This window comes from Portunus trituberculatus, chromosome 34, assembly GCF_017591435.1.
Source record: "Portunus trituberculatus isolate SZX2019 chromosome 34, ASM1759143v1, whole genome shotgun sequence".
NCBI classification, from domain to species: Eukaryota; Metazoa; Arthropoda; class Malacostraca; order Decapoda; family Portunidae; genus Portunus; species Portunus trituberculatus.
The window spans coordinates 6,458,337-6,481,349 of record NC_059288.1 but is presented as its reverse complement, the minus strand read 5'-3'; the positions used below and the strand labels follow the sequence as shown (position 1 = coordinate 6,481,349).

The following is a 23,013-nucleotide window of genomic DNA, read 5'->3' as shown; positions in this document are numbered from 1 at the left end:
TTCAAAAGGTGTAGATTCCTGGCTATCTACACAGACTAACCATCTACACCCGCATCTACATCTACACAGCCTCACATGAACGATAAAGGACAGAGACACGTGTTTTCATCACTCGCATCTTCATCAGTGCTCAAAAAGTGTAGAAAGACCAGCTTGCGTCATCTACACCTACACTCACTCAAAGGTGTAGAGGGACTGTCGTTCACCTCGGCCGTCTGTTGTGTATCTTCATTTATACTTACTCCTATTCCTGAGAGAGAGAGAGAGAGAGAGAGAGAGAGAGAGAGAGAGATAGTGGATGCGTTTGTTCCGACGATACTGTCCTAACGGGAATCACAAAAGCTACACCCTTCGCTACACACACCTCGGTGACTCTAGTGTAGGATATGAGTGTACCTGCGTAGTGTGTGTGTGTGTGTGTGTGTGTGTGTGTGTGTGTGTGTGTGTGTGTGTGTGTGTGTGTGCTGGGAACTTATTGTGTGTCCTTATGATAACAGGTTTCGAGTATAAAGCAGTGTTAGTGAAAAGGACATTACGATCTGGACACTGAGAAAGAAATACTAATAGACAACACGAGACAATAAGAGTGCGCGTGACAACATACACGAAAGTAGACAGAAAATTAATGATACGAGTAAGAGACGGAAGAAAAAAAAAATAAACAAATAAAAACAGCAAGAATCAACCCTGAAAAGAAAACAGACGAGAGACAAGAGATAACAAGAAGTGAATCCATTAACAAGGAATAACAGATCTTAGTAACGCCTCTTGTTCTCTCGCCACGCCCGGAGACGCAGTAAAAACAGAATCAATCCTAAAAGCACAACTAGACTAGAAACACCTGATAACAAAGGCAAATAAATCCAGTAACAAACAATAAGTAACACCCTGATCTTCTCGCCACACCCCGAGCACCATGGCAGGGAACGCAGCAAATTACTACAACTGGAACCCTTATGGCCAATACTATGAGAACCCTAGCTACCACACAGACCAACAGGCGGCCTACCACCACAGCTACCCTACCACAAGCTACTCAGGCCACCATGCAGGCTATCACGCAGGCTACCCATCTCTCCACAGCCTGTCCTCTTTCATTGGTCTAGACACGGGCCTCTCTATTCTCGCCTTCCTTGCCTTTGCTCTCTGGCTCATTCACCTCTTCTTACCTCAGCTCAGGGATGGACTGGGGCTCAGTCAAGGCTTCTTCAGGAGTTTACATCCTTCGCAGGCCCCCCCGCCGAGCATCCTGGACAAGACGGAAGAGGAGGTGGTGCGGGAAGTCCTTGGGGAGCCGCGTGGTACCTCCTAACGTGTTCTGAAGGGTACCAACTGCTGCTCCCCGAGTGATTAGTCCTGCTTCACTACGCTCAAAAGGACTGGTTCGAGTGCGTCTGCTGGTGCTCGATGGTTCACTGCTGCTGCTTCGCCTGCTGGTTCACCTCGGTCACCTGGCCTTGCTGTCTGGCCGATTATTTGAGAAGAGAAGTCTACACATTGTTTACATTCATATATTTGTTCATTTAGCTACTTTTTATCTTTGTATTTGGCAATGTCTCAGTCTAAGTAACCTATATTGAGACTTTAACAAGGTCTCTTTACTGTTCAATCTTTTCTCCTATTTATACATGTAATTTTTCAACCTATTACTAACCTATCTGGGTGGGGCGGCTGAGACTAATCACCACACACTCCTACACACACACACTCACCCGTCAGCCGCCACAGATAGTCTCGGAGGACCACCAACCACACCCGAACTTAAAATTAAAGGCTTTTCCCTCACCATAACTACTTTCCAAAGACCACAGAGACATATAATCTGGTTCTCAAGAATGTCCTTCGTGTTTACCTTGCAGGAATGTCAGCGTCTCTGGAGCCATGAAGAACGTGTGTCACTTCAGTTAGAGCCTTTTGAAAGTAGCGTTGGTGCATTTCTTAGCCACATCACAGCTGGCCACACACTCCCAACCTATAGCCTTATCCAGAAACGCTTTGCACTCTCACCAAAGACTCTAATTGAAGATACTCATGTTTTTAAGGTTATTTTTATGGTTTTGGTGATGGATTAACAAGATTTCTAATTGCTCATAAGGAGAAACTGTCTTGAAAACCCGGCCAGTTGTTTAAAAGGGACTTAAAATATCGTCGTGGTGAAAAGGCAAGGGTTCTGAATAGGGCCGTTAGCCACATCACAGCTGGCCACACACATGAGTTGAAAGTCACGCAGGAAATATTCATTTTTATTGTAAATTGGGATTACTAATGTACAAATAATTTTACAGTAGTATCATATATACTTCTATTACTTTTCCCAGTGTGAAGAACATTACGAATACAAAAGTAAAAATACTGTGAGAGAGAGATGGCGCCACCAGTATCATCATCATCATCATCATCTTGACTCGTTTAATTAGTAATCTTGCTTTTCATCAGGGTGACTATTTAGAAACTCCGCGGGTGCACAATAACAATAATAATAATAATAATAACCCAGATGTGCATTTTTGGGGGAGAAAAGAGAATCACAAATAGACACAATAATATAATCATAGTGGACACATGAATCGACTCAATAAACAACCATGTATATATGAATCTGTGTACGTTAATGCATGTATACTTAGATATATGCATAACCCATTAGCACTACTGGGATATGGGAAACAATAGAGGTGATGGGAGTAGAGGTGTTAGGAATGGGGGAAGATGGGAATGATAGGGTTAAGGGTTAAGGTATGAGGGGAAAATGGGATAAAGGATGATGGGAAATAAAATAGGTATGGTTGATTAACTGATAAGGATAAGATAAGAATTGGAGGTTAAAATTAGCATAGGATAGAGATAAGGATGGTAAAAAGGGATTAAGGATGATGAGAGACAATAGGAATTAGTTAAGATAGAATATAATAGGTAGTTAAATATAAAGTTAGCATACGATAAAGATAAAGAGAGGAAAATGAGACAAGCGATAGAAAGTGAAATAGGAAGAAGATAAAGAAAAGATAAAGATAAGTAGGCATAGGATATTTTGGATGGGACTAACCAGATGAAAATGAAGGATAGGAAAACTAATAGGACAAAAAATAGGTAGGCATAGGATATTTCAACATGACTAGCCAGGTGTAGAATGAAGGAGATAGGACAAATGATAGGACAAAAGAAAATAAACATAGGATATCTTGATAGGACTAACTGGGCAAAGAATGGTGGTGATAGGACAACTGATATGACAAAAAGGTACATGTCTTTACAATAAGTTACAATTTTGCCTACAGGATAAGTGGACACATCTTCTGGGTGGACTTTTGGTTACAGGAATGGACTTTTAATTGACTAAGAAGTTTCTGTATACTCGTGACAATACAATGAATACAATGAGGGGTTTTGAGTGTGTTATCTGTATACTTTCTTCTTTTTCATTATTTTCTTGACTTTATTTGCTATTTTTCATTGTTTTTTTTTTGTATATTTTGTCTTATCTGTATATTTTCTTATTTTTCATTATTTTCTACTTTATTTGGTGTTTTCATTGTTTTTTTTTTATTTTCATTGTTTTTTTTTCTTTTCCTGGCTCAAGATTTGTGGGTTTTCCAATTCACGATTAAAAATGTATGTTTTTGTATTTCTTCCGTCATTTCTTAGCGTGTAATAAAATGTTCCTCATGGATTTAAGCGTGTCATTCTGTACACATATCTTTTCCTTGCTTCGGTAATACAAATAAAAGTTTCTGGTGATATATGTTTATTATTCTGTATGTATTTTCTTTCCTTGGTTAGTTCAGTTTAAGTTAATAGTTTCTCAAACACACACACATACATACATTCAGGTTTTCAATGTCTGATTAAGTATCTTTTTCTAGCTAAATCTTGAAAAAGCTTAATTTTTTTCTCTTTACCATACAAGTTTCCTTTTATCAAGCATACAAATTTTTGAAGTGACATTTCCATAACCCCAATACAACTTCAGACACACACGCACACACACACATAATAATATATTCTTATATAAATTAGCTCTATATAAAAACCTATATTATAATTGGTATATCATCTCTTTAAGCAACTCCCTCTCTCTTTCTCTCTCTCTCTCACTCTCTCTTTCTCATCAATACGGAGGGATAAATTTCTGAGGACAACTAGTGGTGTAGTGTACAGCCTCCACCGCTCACGAGACCCTTAAGTTTGGCCCGGCATTACACGATGCGCTTAGACCAGTTGCCGAAAAGGACGTTTTTTTTTGGCTAACACAGAGCAAGACAGAGTAACACAAGGGAAGAACAAACAGCAGCAGATGTGTTGGCTCTTGCAAAGGCTGCCATAAGCTACACTATTCTAAAATTACAGACACAGGATAGTTTTTGGTTCAAGCACATCTTTTAACTTGTCGTGTGTCATTCACTGCACCTGCCAGAGTTACCTGCGTCTCACACTAATTGCAAACAGGTCACTTGCAATGTCCCTCACCTGGGCAGTAATTAAAGACCTCAAGTTTGGCAAATGCATCACACTGACACAATAATATCAATGCAGTATTTTCTTGGACACCAGTAATAGTTGCAGCCAATCCTCACTCTATCTAATAAAAGACTGGCTGAATTTCACTCTCTCAGCGGTGACCCTTAACTTGTGACCTTGTCGAGAAGGGCACAACAAAAAACAAGCTGCCTGTTTCTTTCCAATCTCGCATTATGATCATCCTTCGTCATATTAAACGCTCAGCCCAAACACAAACTGAAACACACCACTGACTCATCAACTCTCAACTCTTCCAGCACAATGGTTAACTGAAACACCTAAAGGTACTGCATGGCAATCTATATGCCAGAGTCTGGGAAACAGTGTAGCAATGCTGGCCTTGTCTTGTCAATGTCACATGTCACTAAATATCAAACACAAAACTACACAAAAAGCTGGGAATATATTTTTGAGAAATCTACATCTTCAAGGAGGAAGGTTTTGTTAAAAAGAAACCTATGTAATGAACAGGCTCACATCCCAAAAAAGAAGGAGAAACAGATGAGCAAATCTTAAAGGAATTTCTGATAAGACACGCAACACAAAATCTCTTGTATTAGAATGAGAATCAAGAAACACCAATTCACAATTCACAAAATAAAAATGCCATTGCTGACTCAAGAATAAAGGATAAATGCAAGACCTCTGAACACAGGAAGTCTCTCTTTCTCTCTCAAAGTTCAGCATCTGACAACTTTCAACTACACACACACACACACAAGCAAGATGTAAGGCACAATGCTACCAAAGACCAAACACCTGCCACTCCACACCTATCACCACTATCCTCCTCTGCCGAACCAAAAAATGTAATAACTTTCCAAACATTTATCATCTTGAGTGTCGTGTGTCATCGCTTGAAGCAAACACTGAGGCAGCATGTTGGCATAGAAGTGACATTATCCTCATAATTATATCATCCAGCTGTGAGGTTCTTTTGTTGCAGACTCTTATAGTCAACAAAATAAGTGCCATCAAGTCACATAACATGAGAACAAACAGTTACCAAGCTGTGTGATGCATCCAGTGAGGGATTGAAACAGCTGGGGCACAACTAAATACTCCATTAACAGTCTCCCCAAGGCAAACAATTACAGAGACACAGCAGACTGACTGGTGAGGGCAAAGGGACTGAACGATTCACTGCACCACAACACAACATTGCCCTCCACACTGGACCATTAGGCCAGTAACAAAGCTAACACTGGACCACGTACTGACAAGTGGGTATAGAAAAAACTACAAAATTACTAATATCTGAAAATCCACATATGGCCAATAGAGACAAAACATCGTAGCAAACTTACTTCATACTCAACACAGAACCATGAAAACGCTTCACTGACACCCAAACACTCAAGCACAACACATGAATAACACCAAGGAAAACAACTGCAAACCACGTCAGGGGAGAAACTCAAGGATCCAAACCACCTACACCTGCACGTCACTGAGCGGTGCACGCCAAACAAAACAATGCTGCTCGTGAACCATCTCAGCCGGCCGTTCAAGACCAGTCACCAAAACCAGTAATAATTTCCACCAGGACACCAGCAGACCTCCAGCCCAGCAGAAAGAGAATGAGTTATGTTAGATCAAGTACAACTGGTTATGTTAGCTACTGGTATACTGGTGAGCCAGCAGCGGCAGTGGCGGCAAACACAGCATCTAAAGCCCAGCCAGAAACACTCAGCCAACTAAACACTGATGAAGTTTACAACCTAAACACTCAAACGTTGAAACTGATAATGACTAAGAAGGTGTTGGTGTATTACTCTGTTTATGTTCAAGTGTGAGTGTGTATGTGCGTGTGTGTGTGTACATAAAACTTTTGCTAGTATGTACACTAAAACTTTCCAAGCATTTACTGCAGCAGCAAGTGTATATAAATGTTCACTGCAATTAAACAACTTATACAGGCTTTCTTTTCAGTTTTCAATGTTGCTTGTATATCAATAAATGTCTACAGGTAGTTGGCACCTCTCACAGCAGTGCCGCTACACTCAATGCTTCACTACACAAACCATACAGTTACTAAAGCACTAAGTAGCACGATAGAATTCCTCGCCACACATCAAGTAACGACCACCACACCAGCACGACTCCTGCCAGTGAATCTCTGTCTCTCTCCACACAACTCACTGATATGGTGTTTCAGCTGCTCCTCAGCCTCTCAGGAGATAAACTTAACGTACAAGGGGTTAGAATCAGAAGCACACCATCGACCAAATATTGGCCATACCGACAAACACAGAATTAGAAACCACAAACCTAAGACAACAGAAAACGTAAGTGTGGTTGGGAACATCACAAGTCTCTTAGCTGAATAGGAGAGAGTGGCACTTGACGGCACTGAACTGAACGGCATCAAGTCTTCACACTACAAGGGATGAGGCAAAATGTGAGCAACTACTCTGAGACTCTTGGCAGGGAGACAAACTATGATGGGGTGGATTCAGGGAGCATCAATTGACTAAGCCTCATCCCTCCCCCCCTCTCTTTCTCTATGACTCACTTGCAATCTCTCCTTTATCAGCTTCTCTCCTCAATGCAAAACTGAGGAACGTAAGAGTAAGATGCTAAAACGACTGCTGTATTAAAGTAAGTACGTACGACAGGAATCGCAGACCCTAGAAAATAAATATCTCCACTATCATATGCAATAGTAGTCGTAAGGCTTGAGAGTTCACACGCAACTCACAAGCAACTCCACAAAGAAAACGTGAGATTCCTCCAGAGAAAAATGAGATGCGTAAGTAGTATAAATAAATCCATAAACTGACGTGCTACACTGTATAGCTGCAACGAATGAGTCTCACGGGATCTTTCAGTATATATATATATATATGCTCCATACAAAAAATAGATAAAGTAAGAAAATACAAATGGCTAAGTTGGATGCTACAAGATTGGACATGAATAGATTGAAAAAAGTAGATAAAAAAAATTGAGCATCTGTGAGTTTAGCCAAGACTGAAAAATAAATACACAAATGATATAATTTAAGTATCAAGACAAATTCAGAACACACAATGATGCAGAAAACTCTAATGCCATTGATACTGATAAAATATAAATAAATAAACAATGATAAAACAGGACACAGATTGAATGAACACAATAAAAACAACCAGAGGGAAAGACAATAAACAATGAGACAAGGCATAACAACAATAATAATAACAATAACAATAATAGACTAAATGAATTCTTGGCCCCTTCTATGCACAATCTAATGCCATTAAGTAAAAAGATTCACCATCGTAAAGACAAAAAAACTGGAGATTAAAAGCCACTTAATTAAAGAGCTAAAAAGAAATACATCAATAAAAACGAGGCCACACTATTTCTTGTCACATTAAATATCAATAAAAAAACTCAAGGTGGTAAAAATTAGTGATAAATAGCAGCAATTGAATAGTTACATCTGTTGATAAGTAATAAGAGTAAAGTGTTAAAACTATCTACACTGTTATAAACCAATCCTAAAAAAACAACACAAGTGTTCACGAGCAAGGAACTCCAAGGACACACTCACTCACTCAATACTAAAAAAAGACACAGCTTAAAATCAACACACAAACTAAAGATCTACACTCGTCTCCTTCTTGTTCACTCACCCTTCACCGCTCACTCTCTCAAAACGGTAACCAACAATCTTCCTCAATACTCAACACACAACTTAAGTAGCACACGCACTCAGGAAGATCAACGAGCATTCCTTCCTGCTTTAACTCAACCTTAAGCATTTCCTCAGAACCATCACTTAAGAACATTGGGTAAAAAACACTCACCATTCTACCCATCACTTACTCTATCTGGACCAACAAGAGACAACCAAGTCTTCTAAGAGAACGCATGAACCTGTGCCACTTTTAGCCAGCATCACAAAGCTCACCTGGACCACCCACAGGAAAGACATGGGATTAAGTCCACAAACATCCCTGATACTTCCTGCCTGCCACTCCTCCCTCCCAGACCCAGGAAACGAGGAAAACCATGGAGAACAAGTGAAGTGATAGTCGGCCTGCTTCTTTCCTCTTCCAAACTAGCAAACACAGAGCATGAAATAAATAAACAGGATAAATTAATTTGATCTGTGGCCTCTTGCTTCTCCAGACGTGAGATAAGGAGTGTCAGAGGAAGGGAAGGGAGAATCTAGCAGCAGACAGCAAGGAAGGGCACTGTAAGGTAGGGGGAGGTTTCAGAGCGCAGCAGACCTACTGACTGTCTAGTAGTTGTCTCGCCGTTGGTAGTGGTGCTGCCCTGAGGATCCGTGAGGCTGGTTGTTGAAGCGAGAGCCATGAGCGCGACCCCGACTCCCAGTATGTTTCCTCATGTTGAATCTGAAGGCAGGGAGGTGCATTAGATGTGGCTGGAGTAAGTCATGTGTGTGAGTAAGACGCATGTGGGAGTGAGTTGTGTGTATCAGTTTATGTGTGTCTGAAAGAGAAGTGTGTGTAAAGAGTGTTAGCAATATAAGTCTGTGTCTCAATCTTCAGGTTTTTTGTGCCAAGTCAATAGAGACCTATAAATTGTTACATTAGATAACTTTACGGACATAGGTAGATACAGACAGGTGTGTTTTATAGAGACTGCTTTCAATATGTGGATATGCTGCCTTCTTGTGGCTTCCCTGACACTCTTAATCTAAACTGAGTGTGATAAACATATTTCTTAAGCTTCTCCCATTACTAAGGTCAGCAACAAACCTTCATCTGTGGAAAAAGGACAATGAACAAGCCTAATAAATATCTAGAACTATACTCCACATATATGAAACACCACCCCAAGCATAACGCATTTCTTCCTGCCATACACCATGTTCCCTGAGCACTGGAGGAAGGCAAATTTCTACAAGGAGACAGTGAACAAAATCTACTAAATACATGAAACACCACCACCACCACCATCACCATCACTACCATGGAACATCCTGCCTGTGTCTGCATTTTGAACTTCCTACAACTTGACTTCACTTATGAGAGAGGTTTCAAGACACTTATCCCTGACTTTTGGCTAACCATTTCAGATCTGTAAGGGGGACTGGCAACTAAGAAGGCCTTTTTATATCTTTTTTTGTTATCCTTGACCTGTTTTTCCCACTTACATAAAAAAAAGAAATGAAAAGAAAAAATCAATCAATTAAAGCACAACGCACCTCTCCCTATCACACTCCATGTCCTCCAAACGCTGGGTGAGGGCAAGTTTCTGCTGGATGGCCATGCGGAGAAGTGAGTTGAGGGTCTTCTTCTCCTCTTCGGCCGCCACCAGCTGCCTCTGCACCTCGTCCAGCTGAGTGACGTACTCCTCACAACGCGCCGCGAACATGGCACGCAGACCTGAGGGAGAGAGGAGTGTGTGAGGGGATGCAAAGGGAAGGGAGGGGAACGTATGAGGTAAAGTACTGGGAGGGGAAGAAAGAGAGTGTGTGAGGGAAAGTATAGAGAGGGAAATGTGTGAGAGGAAGTACAGTGAGAGGAGGGGAGTGTGTGAGGGAAGAAGTGTGTGAGGAAAAGTACAGGGAGGGAAGGGGAGTATGTGAGGGGAGGTACAGTAAGGGAAGGGGGAATGGGTGAGGAGAAATACAGGGAGGGAAGTGTGCTATGGGAAGTACAGTGAGGGAAAGGGAGTGTGTGAGGGGAAATACAAGATATTCATTCCAACCACTAGAACACAAACACAGGAAAGAAGACACAAAACAACAAAACAACAAGATACCCATTCCCACCACTAGAACACAAACAAAGAAGACACACAGCAACAAAGTGACAAAGATCTCCCTCCCATCCCTAGAGAGGACGCTTACTGGAGAAGGTTGCAGCGTCCTCCTTCAACAGACGCAGTTCGTTCCTCAGCTTCATCATGGTCTCCGAGACGATGCTCTTCTCCGTCTCATACTTGGACTTCAGGTTGGAGAGTGCCACCTGCAACAAAGGGAAAGGGTGATGCTGTGTTGATTGTGGCAGTGATTGTTATGATGGATGATGCTGTGTTTGGTGCATTGTGGGAGTGATTGTTATGATGTTTTGTACTTTTTAGCATGACTAACAAAGATACAACTGACTGACTGACTGACTGACTGCAACAAAGGGAGATGATGTAGTGTTTGAGGAGATTCTAGACATGAATGTTATAATGTTCAGCACTTTTGATCATGACTAATAGAGATGAGACTGACTGACTGGCTGCACAGATAGAGATAACAGTAACAGGAAAATAAAGAAATAGATAAGGCATACACGAAGGAATAGAAAGAGAGATACAAAGAAATACAGACTGACAAGCAGATGACGGCAGAGAACAGGAGATACGTAGAGAAAATAGAAAGATATGATAAAGAGATAAAGGAAGAGAAAGATAAAACAAAGAGAAATAGAAGCTGAGAGGGAGATATAAAGAAATAGACTAAGAACAAGGGGGAGAGAGAGAGAGAGAGAGAGAGAGAGAGAGAGAGAGAGAGAGAGAGAGAGAGAGAGAGAGAGAGAGAGAGAGAGAGAGAGAGAGAGAGAGAGAGAGAGAGAGAGAGAGAGAGAGAGACAGAGACTTGAACACAAACAGCAAGACACAAAGCTACAACACAACACAAACTTGAACACCCCCCCACAAAAAATAAATAAATAAATAAAAAATAAATAAATAAAATAAATAAAAGATAAACTGGAAAAAAAAAAAAAAAAAAAAATAAATAAATCAGAGGCGAGGGGAAGACAGAAAGACAAAAGGGATTATAGCGATTCCTGGTCACCTCGGCAGTCTGTTTGTTGGCCTTGAGAACGGTGCGAAGGGTGGCAATCTGCTCCCTCTTGGTGGACAGAAGGGACTTGAGTTTGATGACCTGTTCCTGTAGCTCCTGAACCTCTCCTTCACTCAACCCACCTGGCGAAACAAAAGGGTTAATGTCACTGTGCTGTATTAGTGCCATATTAAACCCTCAGTTACATTAATGGTACAAGATGGGTGTTATGTGTTATTTTTCAAGTCTAATGGAAGTTACTCTGATGGAGGTTAGCCCCTTCAGTACTGGGATGTATTTTTATCTTGAGATTTGTGTATAATTAGACCATTTCATTGACATTAAGGATCTATGGAGGTCAAAGGATTAATGGCTGGAATCTTCATTATTTCAATACCCACATAAGTTTCTGAGGCTGTATAAAATCACCAGTCACCAGAATGAGTATGGAAATGCACCATGGTACTGAAGGGGTTAATGGAAGGACACAAGTATGAACGGCACAACTTACTGTCAGAAGCCGCCGACTCCCTGACCAGCCCCTTCTCCTTGCTGAGCTCAATGGTGTGTTCCACTGACTTCTTGAGGTGCCTGATCTGGTCCATGATGGTGTCCACAATCTCACGCACGGCTGCCGGGTCGCTGTTGTCCACCTGAGGGAGCATTGGGTTACGTTAACTCATGTGGGAGTCAAGGTGAGGAGGTGAGTGATGCAGACAATAGTTGACGTATGAACACTTTTGTCACAGTTACATACTAGATTTTTTTGTGTTCTTTTACGGTACTGGCAGAGTTAGTGGAGTTTTAATGTTTTTTTTTTTTTGCAGTATTGGCAAAGTTTATGAAGATTTTAATATTTTTTATGGATTTTCTAATGTTTTCTTATGATTTTAATGTTTTTTTTATGGTAGTAGTGCAGTTATTGGAGTTTTTAATATTCTTTATGGCAGTAGCTGAGTTCTTACAGTATGTGAGGTCTAGTGGCAGGTGAAGACAGTGTTATCAAGAACCTCAACCATTTTCTTGCTACATCAACATAACACAACGAACAATGAACCATCACACTCACAAAATCAGAGAGAGTAACATCTGTTCTGAGTTTGCTCCTCAATGCTTCCAGAGTTGAAATAACGGACGTCGGGGAGGAAGGCTTGCTCTCCTCGCCTCCTGTAATGGTGAGAAGTGTCTGAGTGTTTTCTTAGAAGCACTTGGAGAACATACAATGAGGTGACAAGATACAAAAAGGCTATGAGAGAGAGTGGAATGATCTAATGCATGTGACAAAAAGGGGCTCTCTCTCTCTCACCCTTCATCCAACCCACTAACAAACTACAAAATACCAGATTCCAGTAAAAGAGTCAAATACACACTTTTTGGGGACTTGCACTTCCTCATCCTTCATCCAACTCACTCAAACACTTCAAGACACAGTTTCAGCAAAGGGAGTCATGGGGAGGTGTGGTTTTACCTTCTATGTAAACACTCCTGCACTTCAAGCACCAAGAAAAACAGTTGAAAGGGAGAATATTGTGCTTTTACCTTCCACACAACCACTCACACACTTCACACAGTAGAGATGGACAGATGAAAGAGAGGAAATTGTGGTTTTACCTTCCACACACCTACTCACACACTTCATGCACTAGAGATGGACAGATGAAAGAGAGGAAATTGTGGTTTTACCTTATATGCAAACACTCACGCACTTCAAGAACCAAAGAACAGTTGAAACAGAGGAAATTGTGCTTTTACCCTCAATGCAACCACTCACACACTTCCAGCACCAAGAAAGACAGCTGAAAGAGTCATGGGAATTTGTGCTACTACCTTCCACACAAACACTCACACACTTCAAGCACCAAAGAATAGTTGAATGCCCACCTTTGTCTGCGGTGCGTCCCTGCTTACTGTGGTCAAGCAGCACTCTGGAAGGCGTCTCCCCGTTCACCGTGCACACGTGGTGGTACAGCTGGGCCAGTTCCTCACTTATGGTCCTGCGACGGGAGACAATGAAGGTGTTAAGTGTGCAATGATATTATGCTTATTTATTTGATCACGTGTTCTGTGTTGCTTTACTTTCCATGCATCTATTTTATATTCTATTTTTATCCTATTTAATGTATTTTAATATATGATGAAGCACTGGTGACTAAAAAAGATTGCTCTTTCTCCCAATTTCCCTTCTCCTCCTCCTCCTCCTCTTGCTCTTGCTCCTGCTCCTGCACCTGCACCTGCTCCTGCTGCTCCTCCTCCTCCTCCTGGTCCTGCTCCTGTGCTCCTCCTCCTCTTCCTGCTCCTCCTCTTCCTCCTCCTGCTGCTCCTCCTATTCCTGCTCTTCCTTCTTCTCTTCTGGCTAAAAGTGACTAAGATTGGGACAGGATGGTGTAATGTTTAAGCTTCTTGTTAACTTCATCTAAATTTTTGCTTCCTCTATCCTTCTGACTCCCAATTCCAGTCTTCCCCATCGTTATCAGAGACCAGCACACTCACCCTAAGTCGTTCCTGGTGATGGACAGAGACCCTTCGCGGCCGTTCATCATTTTACTCAGGATTCCGACGTCGTTGCCAAGATCTATGGACTTCTGCTCTGCGTCAATCAGCTGTAATGGAGAGTGAGTGTCAGGGTTGGAACAGTTACTTGTAGGTAGGACAGCTTCACAACACACCCATTACAGACACAGCAGCAAACCACAGCAAAGGAACATCAGATACCCACCAGAACTAAACAGATTTTTTTTCACCCTAATTCCAGTGACAGATTAATAGAAAAGTGGAATTCTGAACTTTATAACACATCCTTTAGACACAGCAGAGCAACACAGCAAAGGAACATCAGATAACCACCCTATGTAAACAGATTTTTCACCCTATTTCCAGTGACAAATTAAATTAAAGGAAAAGGACATATACTGAGCCTCACAATGCCCCCTATAGACACAGCAGGCCACACCACAGCAACAAAACACCAGATATCACTCAACACTAGTCATTTCTATACAATGGACATATAAACTGTCTCCAATCTATTTTCCAGTCATAAATTAAAGAAAACAACAAATTCTGAGCCTTAAAATACACCCTATAGACACAGCACAGGCAAGACACAGCAGACACCCACCCTGGCACGCAGCGTCCCCACTTCGTTACGCAGCTGCTGCACCGCGTCACTTGCTGTGCCGCCATCGGAACTCTGTATCTCCGCCAGACTCTTCTTCAGCTCGGTGATCTCCCTGGAGGCCACCTGGTACCGAGACTTCTGCTTCTCCAGGAAACTCACCAGATTGGCTGTGTCCTCTGCATTCATCTGAGGAGTGAGTGTGTTTTAATGTCTATGGTCTGTTTGTCTGTATTCTCTGTTACATGAAGAGAATCCAAACCTAACCTCTGTGCCCTGTTCCATTTGGGCCAAAAGTATATCTTGCTTGTATTCTCTGTTACATAAAGAGGATCAAAACCTAACCTAACCTAACCTAACCTAATCTAAGCTCTATGGCATGTTTCATTAGGGCCAAAAGTATGTGTTCTCTATTACAAGAAGAGGATCCAAACTTAAACTAAGCTAACGTAACATCTATTGTCTGTTTCATTAGGGTCAAAACTACCTTGCTTCTATCATACATTGAATAAAGAGGGTCAAATTACGTACATGGCTTTCTTCATTTCTCTATCCTACTTTATAAAGGCAAAAAAAAAAAATAAATAAATAAATAAATAAATAAAATAAATAAATAAAAATAAAACAAAATAAATAAATAAATAAATGAAAAAAAAAATAAATAAATAAAACTTGCTTTATATTCTCCATTAATTATAATCAACACATCAAAATCACTCTATTTCCATCCTTCTACACTATGTCAGTAAGGCTAAAAGTCGCAGATTAGTCAAGTTTATGGAGTTTTCACCCAACAAACACCTACATTTTACAGCATTTTTGCCCAACGAGCACCAAGATTATGGCATTTTCACCCCATAAGTACCTGGTTAGGGTTCTCCTGGTCATGCAGCTTCACTAAGGCAGAGATGTGGCCGAGGAGGTGAGAGACTCTGGCGTGCTGGGCGTCTAGCTCCCCCCGGGCCTTCTCCAGACCCTCCTGGCTCTCCTTCAGGTTGGTGGTGAGCTGCATCTTCTCATGGTCAGCCTGGGATGGCAAGGAAGATGGAGAAGGGGAGTTTAGTGATGGACGAAGCGATGGATAGTGATGTGATGTGTGGATGAAGGGATGGACAGGAGAAAAGAATAGTAGAAGGATGGGGAGGTGTAAGGATGGACAGCAGGAAAGGATGATAAAAAGGATGGAATGGTAGATAGATAGAAAGGGGAGAAAAGGATAGAGAGGATGATAGAAAGGATGGAGAGGTGCAGGGATAGATAGACGGGAAGAAAAGGATGGTAGAGAGGATGGTGATGAAGGAAAGACCATGGAGATAATAATGTTAGGAAAGTTTCAATAAACAGATAGATAAAATGTAACTAAAAAAAAACACACACACAGACATTAACCTAATCCATGACAAAACACACACTCACACACACACACACACAAACCAACCTCCTCCAGTTTCTTCTCCAGTTTCCGCAGTTCGTTGAGGTGAATCTCGGAGAAAAGGTCGCCTCCCATCTCTACATTTCCACCGGCACTCATCAACTCGGACTCCAGACGGCGAAGGACTGGTGTGTCGTCCTCCCATCACTCTCTCGGAACTCTGGACTGCCTGTGGGGTGACAATAGCGACGGTTAGGTTAGGTTAGGCTGAGATGAGAGGTATAGATAATAATAGTAATAAGTGATAGTGAGGTACAGATAGTAATGGTAGTAAATGGTGATAGTGAGTTATAGATAGTAATGGTAGTAAGCTGTGATAGTGATGGTGATCTTAAGGAGAGGTTAGTTATAGTTAGGGTTGAGATAAGAAGTACAGATAATAATGGTACATACTAGTAGGCAAAAAAATAAATAAATAAAATAAATAAAATAAATAAATAAATAAACAAAAAAAGTAAAAAGAAAACACAAGAGAAAGGAAACCATGAACAACAGAAACACATGAAGAGGAAAATAAAAAGGAAAAACAAGCAGACAATGAAAAGGAAAAAAAAAGAAATTTGGCAATAAATACAGGACAAAAACAAAAGCAGAAAAAGAAAGAAACAAAGAAAACAGCACAGAGGAAGGAAACCATGAACAACAAGACCACTCAAATAAAAATGGGAAAAATGAGAAAAAAAAAAAAAAACAAGTACACAATACAAACAAAAGAGAGAAAAGAAAATGAACAAAAAACAAAATCCACAAATAAAAAGGAAAACACACATACTAACACACACAAAAAGAACCTCAAGAAGAAAACCATGAATAAAAAAAATAAATAAATAAAAAAGGTCAAACAACAACACACACACAACCCTTCAACTCACCAGAAAGCTTCATACTCATAGCGAGATTGGACAAATTATACATGGACTCAGAATTCATGCGTCCGTCGAGCTCCTTCTTCAGCGCATACTTGGCCTCCCTCTCAGCCTGCAGCGACTCCAGGGCCTCCTCCATCTGCCGCTCCGCTATCTTCTTCAGGTTGGCCAGCTCCTCCACCTGCTGGTTGAGCACCTCCGTCTCCTCCTGAAGGCGGCGGATCTCATGCTTCGCGCCCTCAAATTCCACCTGGGAGGATCTGTGGGTGGTGGTGGTGGTGGTGGTTATATTATTATTATCATTATGATTATTGTGATTATTATTATTATTATTATTAGTGGTGGTGATGGTGGTGGTGGTAGTAGTAGTAGTAGTAGTAGTAGTAGTAGTAGTAGTAGTAGTAGTAGTAGTAGTAGTAGTGATGATGATGATGGTGGTGGTGGTGGTGGTGGTGGTGGTGGTAGTAGTAGTAGTAGTAGTAGTAGTAGTAGTAGTAGTAGTAGTAGTAGTAGTAGTAGTAGTAGTAGTAGTAGTAGTGATGGTGATGGTGATGGTGGTGGTGGTGGTGGTGGTGGTGGTTTATTGTGATTTTTCCTTTTCTTGTTGTTTTCCTCTGTTGTTTCATTAGGGCTGTGTTATTTATTTTTTTTGTCAATTTTCATCTTGTTTTTTTTTCCTTCTTGCTTGTTGTGTTTATTGATTTTATATTCTATTTTGTGCCTTTGTATGTGTTTTAAAATTTTCCCAGTGTGTGTGTGTGTGTGTGTATTCCTTCATGTATGTGTTTGCGTCTTTCCTTTCAGACAAAACACACACACACACACACACACACACACACACACACACACACACCAATAGTCAATCTAACACCCCCTCCATTATGTAACACCCAATAATTACACACTGAGGGGAATTACATCACCTGGTCTATCTAATTAACACACACACACCATTACCTGCCTCATTAACACCTGAGAGAGAGGGAGGGAGAGGGAGAGAGAGAGAGAGAGAGAAAGAGAGTGGAGACATTTAATCAGATAATGGCAGGTGTGAGAGAGAGAGAGAGAGAGAGAGAGAGAGAGAGAGAGAGAGAGAGAGAGAGAGAGAGAGAGAGAGAGAAATAAGGAAAGGATAAAAACAAGAGACAAAGAGAGGGGAGGGAGGAGAGAAAGGAAGGAATAAAGGAGAAATGGAGGAGAGGAGGAGGAAAAGTAAAAAGGAGAGAGAAAGGAGGGGAAATTCTAGCCACACCCAAACATGTGCACTCAACTCAAGTCCAATCACCATAATGCGCACACACACACACACACACACACACACCTCATGCATATTTTTTCCTTTAATATAATTGTGTGTGTGTGTGTGTGTGTGTGTGTGTGTGTGTGTGTGTGTGTGTGTGTGTGTGTGTGTGTGTGTGTGTGTGTGTTAGAAAAGCACCTCCTCTTCTACTTTTTTTATTTTTCTTCTCCTCTTCCTCTTCTTCCTAAATGCTCCTTGTACCTTCTCCTCCTCATTACAAACCTCTTCTTTCACTATCTTCCTCAAACCCTTTCTTTTTCCTCCTCCTCCTCCTCCTCTTCCTTCTTAAATACCTCTTCTACCTCCTACTTCTCTTTCTCTTCTTTTTTTACTCATCTTCCTCAAACACCCTTTCCTTCCTCCTCCTCCAGTGTCTCTTCTTCTAACTTTCTCTTCCTCTTCTTTCACTCATTTATAACACCTTTCCCTTCTCTTCCTCCTCCTCCTCCTCCTCCTTCTCTTCTTCCAATACCTCTTCTTCTACCTCCTACTTTTCTTTTACTCTTCCTCCTAACATCCTCCTTTTTCTAAATTCCTTCCTTCTTCCTCCTCCTCCTTCACATCCTCCTTTTTCCTACTTCCTTCCTCTTCCTCCTCCTCCTCCAACCACCCCTCCTTTCTGCCTCCCTTCCCCCTCCTCCTCCTCCTCCTCCTTAAAATTCTTCCATCTTCCTCTTCCTCCTCAACATACTCCTTCTTACAGCTTCCTCCTCCTCCTTCTTCTTAAACACCTGTTCCATCTTCTTCCTCTCCTTCAACACCCTCTTTTCTACCTTCCTCTTCCACCTCCTCCTCCTCCTTAACCCTATCACCTACTTCCTTCATAACATCCTTCTTCTTTCTACCTTCCTCCTCCTCCTCCTCCTCCTCCTCCTCCTCCTCCTCCTCCACCACTCACTTGAGGTTGGAAATCTGCTTCTGTAGTGTAATGTTCTCATCCTCCAGCTCGGCATAGTCCTGGAACAGCCTTGTCTCTCGGAATTTGAGGTCCTTCAGTTCGGCTTTCAACTGCTTCTTCTCATGATCTGATATGTCTTTCTCCTTCAGGAACTCTGCCAGGTCAGTGTAGTAGCGGGACTTCTCACTCTGTACCCTCTCCAGCTCCGCCCGGCACTGTAAAGATAGAGATAGTGAAAGAGTGAGAGAGGGGAGTGGGTAGGTGGCATTTCAGCGGGGAAATGTTTAGGATGGAGAGAATTAAAAGTAGGGTGATGGTAGGAAAGACAAAAGGGTGTGTTTGTGTGTTTATTGAGGTGTGTTTTAAGTGTTTGTGAGTGCTTGGGTGGGAGAGAGGAAGCAGGAGAGAGGGAGAGGTGAGAGGGAGAGGGTGACAGAAAAAGGAGTGAGAGGAGAGAGAAGTCTAAGTGAAAAATCTAACAGGAATATGTGAGAATGTAAATATAAATCAAATAAATACAAAAAATGAAAGAGAGAGAGAGAGAGAGAGAGAGAGAGAGAGAGAGAGAGAGAGAGAGAGAGAGAGAGAGAGAGAGAGATAACCATTTTGAAAGTGAAAGAAGGAAGGGAAAAGGAGAGAAAGAGAGCAAACAAACATTAATCACCAATAAGCAAATAAACAAACTTAAGACAACCACCACCACCACCACCACCACCATCACGCAACTCTCTCTCTCTCTCTATAACAGCAAGAATAAACAGACTACCACTATCACCACCATCTCTCTCTCTCAACTCTTCCAGACAGACATACAAACAAACAGACCACAACCACCACCACAGCTCTCTCTTTCTATCTATCAACAGTAAGAAAAAGTAATCTACCAGACAGACAGACAGACAGACAGACACCAGCACCACCACCACTATCTCCTCACCTGCTTGGCCTTCAGTTCGAGCTCTCACTCACTCACTCACTCTCACTCTCTCTCTTTCAATCTACCAACAGTAAGAAAAAGTAACACTACCACACAGAGACAGACAGACAGACAGACACCAGCACCACCACCACCATCTCCTCACCTGCTTGGCCTCCAGTTCGAGCTCAATGATCTGTGAGTTGAGTGAGGTCTCTCGGGCGGCAGACTCGGACAAGAGACTCTCCTCTGTCTCAATGCCGCTCGCTGTGGTCACCCGGTGTGTCGTCTGGAACTTTGCCAACGCCTGGAATGGAAAGAAAATGGTTAGCGGACCTTGCTTTTAATTAGGTTAGGTTAGGTTAGGTTTGGCTTTCCAGGTGTTACGGTTTCAATTATGTTAGTTTTATTTGTTTTTCTATTTTTGTTTTTCATGTTAGATTTGGCTTTCCAGGTGTTACTTTTTCAATTTGGTTAGTTTTATCTATTTATTTATTTATGTTTTTTTAAGTTAGGGTTGGCTTTCCAGGTGTTACGGCTTCAATTTGGTAAGTTTTATTCATTTACGTGTTTTTATATAAGACGGGAAAGCTGGCTAAGTGCAACAAAAATTTCAAAAAGGCCTACTTAATTTAAAAAGAAGGTGGACTTAGTCATTTCAATATTACTCTTGTCGTTTTATCAGTTTTGCACATTAAAGAGAGAAAATAAACCTATTCGCTCATATTTCTGGCTTAGTGTGAATGATTACTTGAATATTAGTTAACCTCACATAATATTCACTAAATAACATACAATCTTAGTCATTTCAATATTGTTGTTCTTGCTGAAATTTGTCATTATTGTTTTCATTGTTTTTTTTTATTTATCTATTTATTTTTTTTAATGTTACCAAAGTCTGGAATGAAGAGAAAAGGGTTGACGTCTTTGTCTTTCAGGTCTTAATTAGTTTAGATTCGACTAATCAGCAAATTTTACATGATCAGCGCTGAAGGCCATTTAAGCAGGTCCTTTTACCCTGTTCAAAATAATCTGGAAATTATATCTTTTTTTTTTCATTAACTATAATCTTCATTCGCTGTTGTTGTTGTTATTATTATTACTGTCTATTTTTTTTTTACTTTGCTAATGCCTGGAATGAAGAGAAAATGGTGCTGTCTTTGTGTTCCAGGTGTTGGGATTTCAATTAGGTTAGGTTAGATTAGATTTTCCTACTGTTGTTGTTCTTCTTATTCTTTTTTTTTCATATAGCTTTACCAACGCCTGGAATGAAGAGGAAATGGTTGCTGTCCTTGTTAACTTCCCCTACTGTTGTTACTGTCTTGTACTTTGCCACAGTTCCACATGGGGTACACTCTCCACTTCACTCTACTCCACTCCAAGTCTTCACCATCAGTCATGCAGTGCTGCGTGCCTTTTTATTACACAACGCTGCATTTTCCCTAGCTTGAGGTCTAAAGGCAGCAAAGTTCCTTACTCGGGATAACGGTTCTCTAACAGCTGGGCTTACAGATAGAAGACACCCAGAGAATACCTCCTTTACCCTATAAATTGTAGTGAAAAGCCCAAATTGTAAAAAAAAAAAAAAAAAAAAATAAATAAATAAAATAAAAATAAATAAAAATAATACCTAATAATAATAATAATAAAAAAAGTGGGTTAATCAGGTGAGCTGCTGCAGTGAGTGTGAGGAAACAGGTGCTGATATCTAATTAGGTTAGTGTGATAAAAAAGATTAAATAAATAAAAATAAAGACCCACTGGAAATGTATTTACTTATGCACAAGAGAGGAAATGAGGGAAGATAAGTTTCTCTCTTTTTACACAGCAAGACTGATAAAAAGACTAGAGGATGATTTAAATGTCGAAGAATGTACATGACTTAGGGAACAACATTATAAGACTCACCAATATTCTTGTTATTATCGGCAGGAATGTACCAATTAAAATGAACATTAATTCTTTCTCTTTATAACCTACAAAACTGATAAAAAGACAAAGTAAGATTTAAATGACTAAGATTGTATGTGATTTAGGGAATAATATGTGAGACTAACTTATATTAAACTTGTCGTTCACAGTAAACTAGAAATATGAGCGAACAGGTTAATTTTAACTTTTTTAACCTGCAAAACTGATAAATAAGAGAAGTGTAAGATTAAAATGACTAAGGGTATATGTGATTTAGGGATTATTAAGAGAGATTCACCAATATTCTAGTTTTCATTCACTTCTGTGGCACTCACGGTATATAATGTTTTTAAATAGCTACTGTGTGTGTGTGTGTGCAGGGATGGACAGGAAGGGAAGGGAACAAAATAGAAAAATGAGAGGAAAATAAAGAAAGGAAAAACAGAGAGATAGAAACATAAGTAAGAGCAAATGAGAACAAAATAAAAGAGAGAGAGAGAGAGAGAGAGAGAGAGAGAGAGAGAGAGAGAGAGAGAGAGAGAGAGAGAGAGAGAAAGGAAGAGAAAGACAGACACACACAGAATACACAATACCCAACACATGAACTTACTTACCCAACACACACACACACACACAACCTACTCCCCGCCCCTTCCCCTGGCCACCGTCACCCACCCGTACTACCCACCTCCCTCGTCGTCTCTAACTCCGACTTGGTGTTCTCGTAAAGCGCCTCCAAATCATCACATCTGGACTGCAAACTCTCTTTTTCCTCCAACAACACCAGGCCATATTGAGCCGCTTGCTTCTTCTCGCTACTCGTCTGGTCTAACTCCACATTGAGCCGCTCCACCTCCTTCTTCAGGTGATCCAGGGACTCCATCTTGCTCGCCTTTCCTGTAGACTTGTTGTTTTGGGTGTATTTGGTTGGTTAAGGGTGGATTTCAGGAGCCATAGTGTCACAGGTCCTCCGTCTAGGCCAGCTGGTGAGCTACTGAAGTGTTTACAAGACTGTCTGGGGTCTTCTCCGAGTGCGCGACTATATATCTTTTAAATTTTCGGCTTTTGGTTTTGTTGTGTTTATATGTGTTTTTGTTATGTTTTTTATGTGTGGTGATTTATGGTACTCTTTTGTTCATTTGGTTTTGTGTTAGAAGGGTTGTAACAATTTCCAGGGTTTTCCTCTAAAGAATGTGCAGCTTATACAAACATCATTCCTTTGATTTATTTTTCTGTTTACTATTTCAATATGTTCATGCCTTTTTTCTCTCTACTTTATTTGTACACGTATGATAATTTTGACTCATTAATGCATCTAGGT

General features: G+C 40.8%; 1 protein-coding gene across 1 annotated transcript; it reads right to left on the bottom strand.

Annotated features, from left to right (window-relative positions):
* Positions 1 to 2,229: 2,229 nt before the first annotated feature.
* On the bottom strand, positions 2,230 to 22,698 carry LOC123512565 (protein bicaudal D-like). Its single transcript, XM_045268992.1, is given in 16 exon segments — positions 2,230 to 8,864; positions 9,680 to 9,860; positions 10,328 to 10,445; positions 11,267 to 11,397; positions 11,766 to 11,907; positions 12,324 to 12,421; positions 13,136 to 13,248; positions 13,745 to 13,854; positions 14,373 to 14,558; positions 15,235 to 15,396; positions 15,808 to 15,941; positions 15,944 to 15,970; positions 16,674 to 16,927; positions 18,866 to 19,080; positions 19,948 to 20,088; positions 22,381 to 22,698. Coding segments are annotated over 16 exon segments (2,322 nt in total). The 5' UTR covers positions 22,576 to 22,698; the 3' UTR covers positions 2,230 to 8,749.
* Between the last annotated feature and the right edge of the window lie 315 nt (positions 22,699 to 23,013).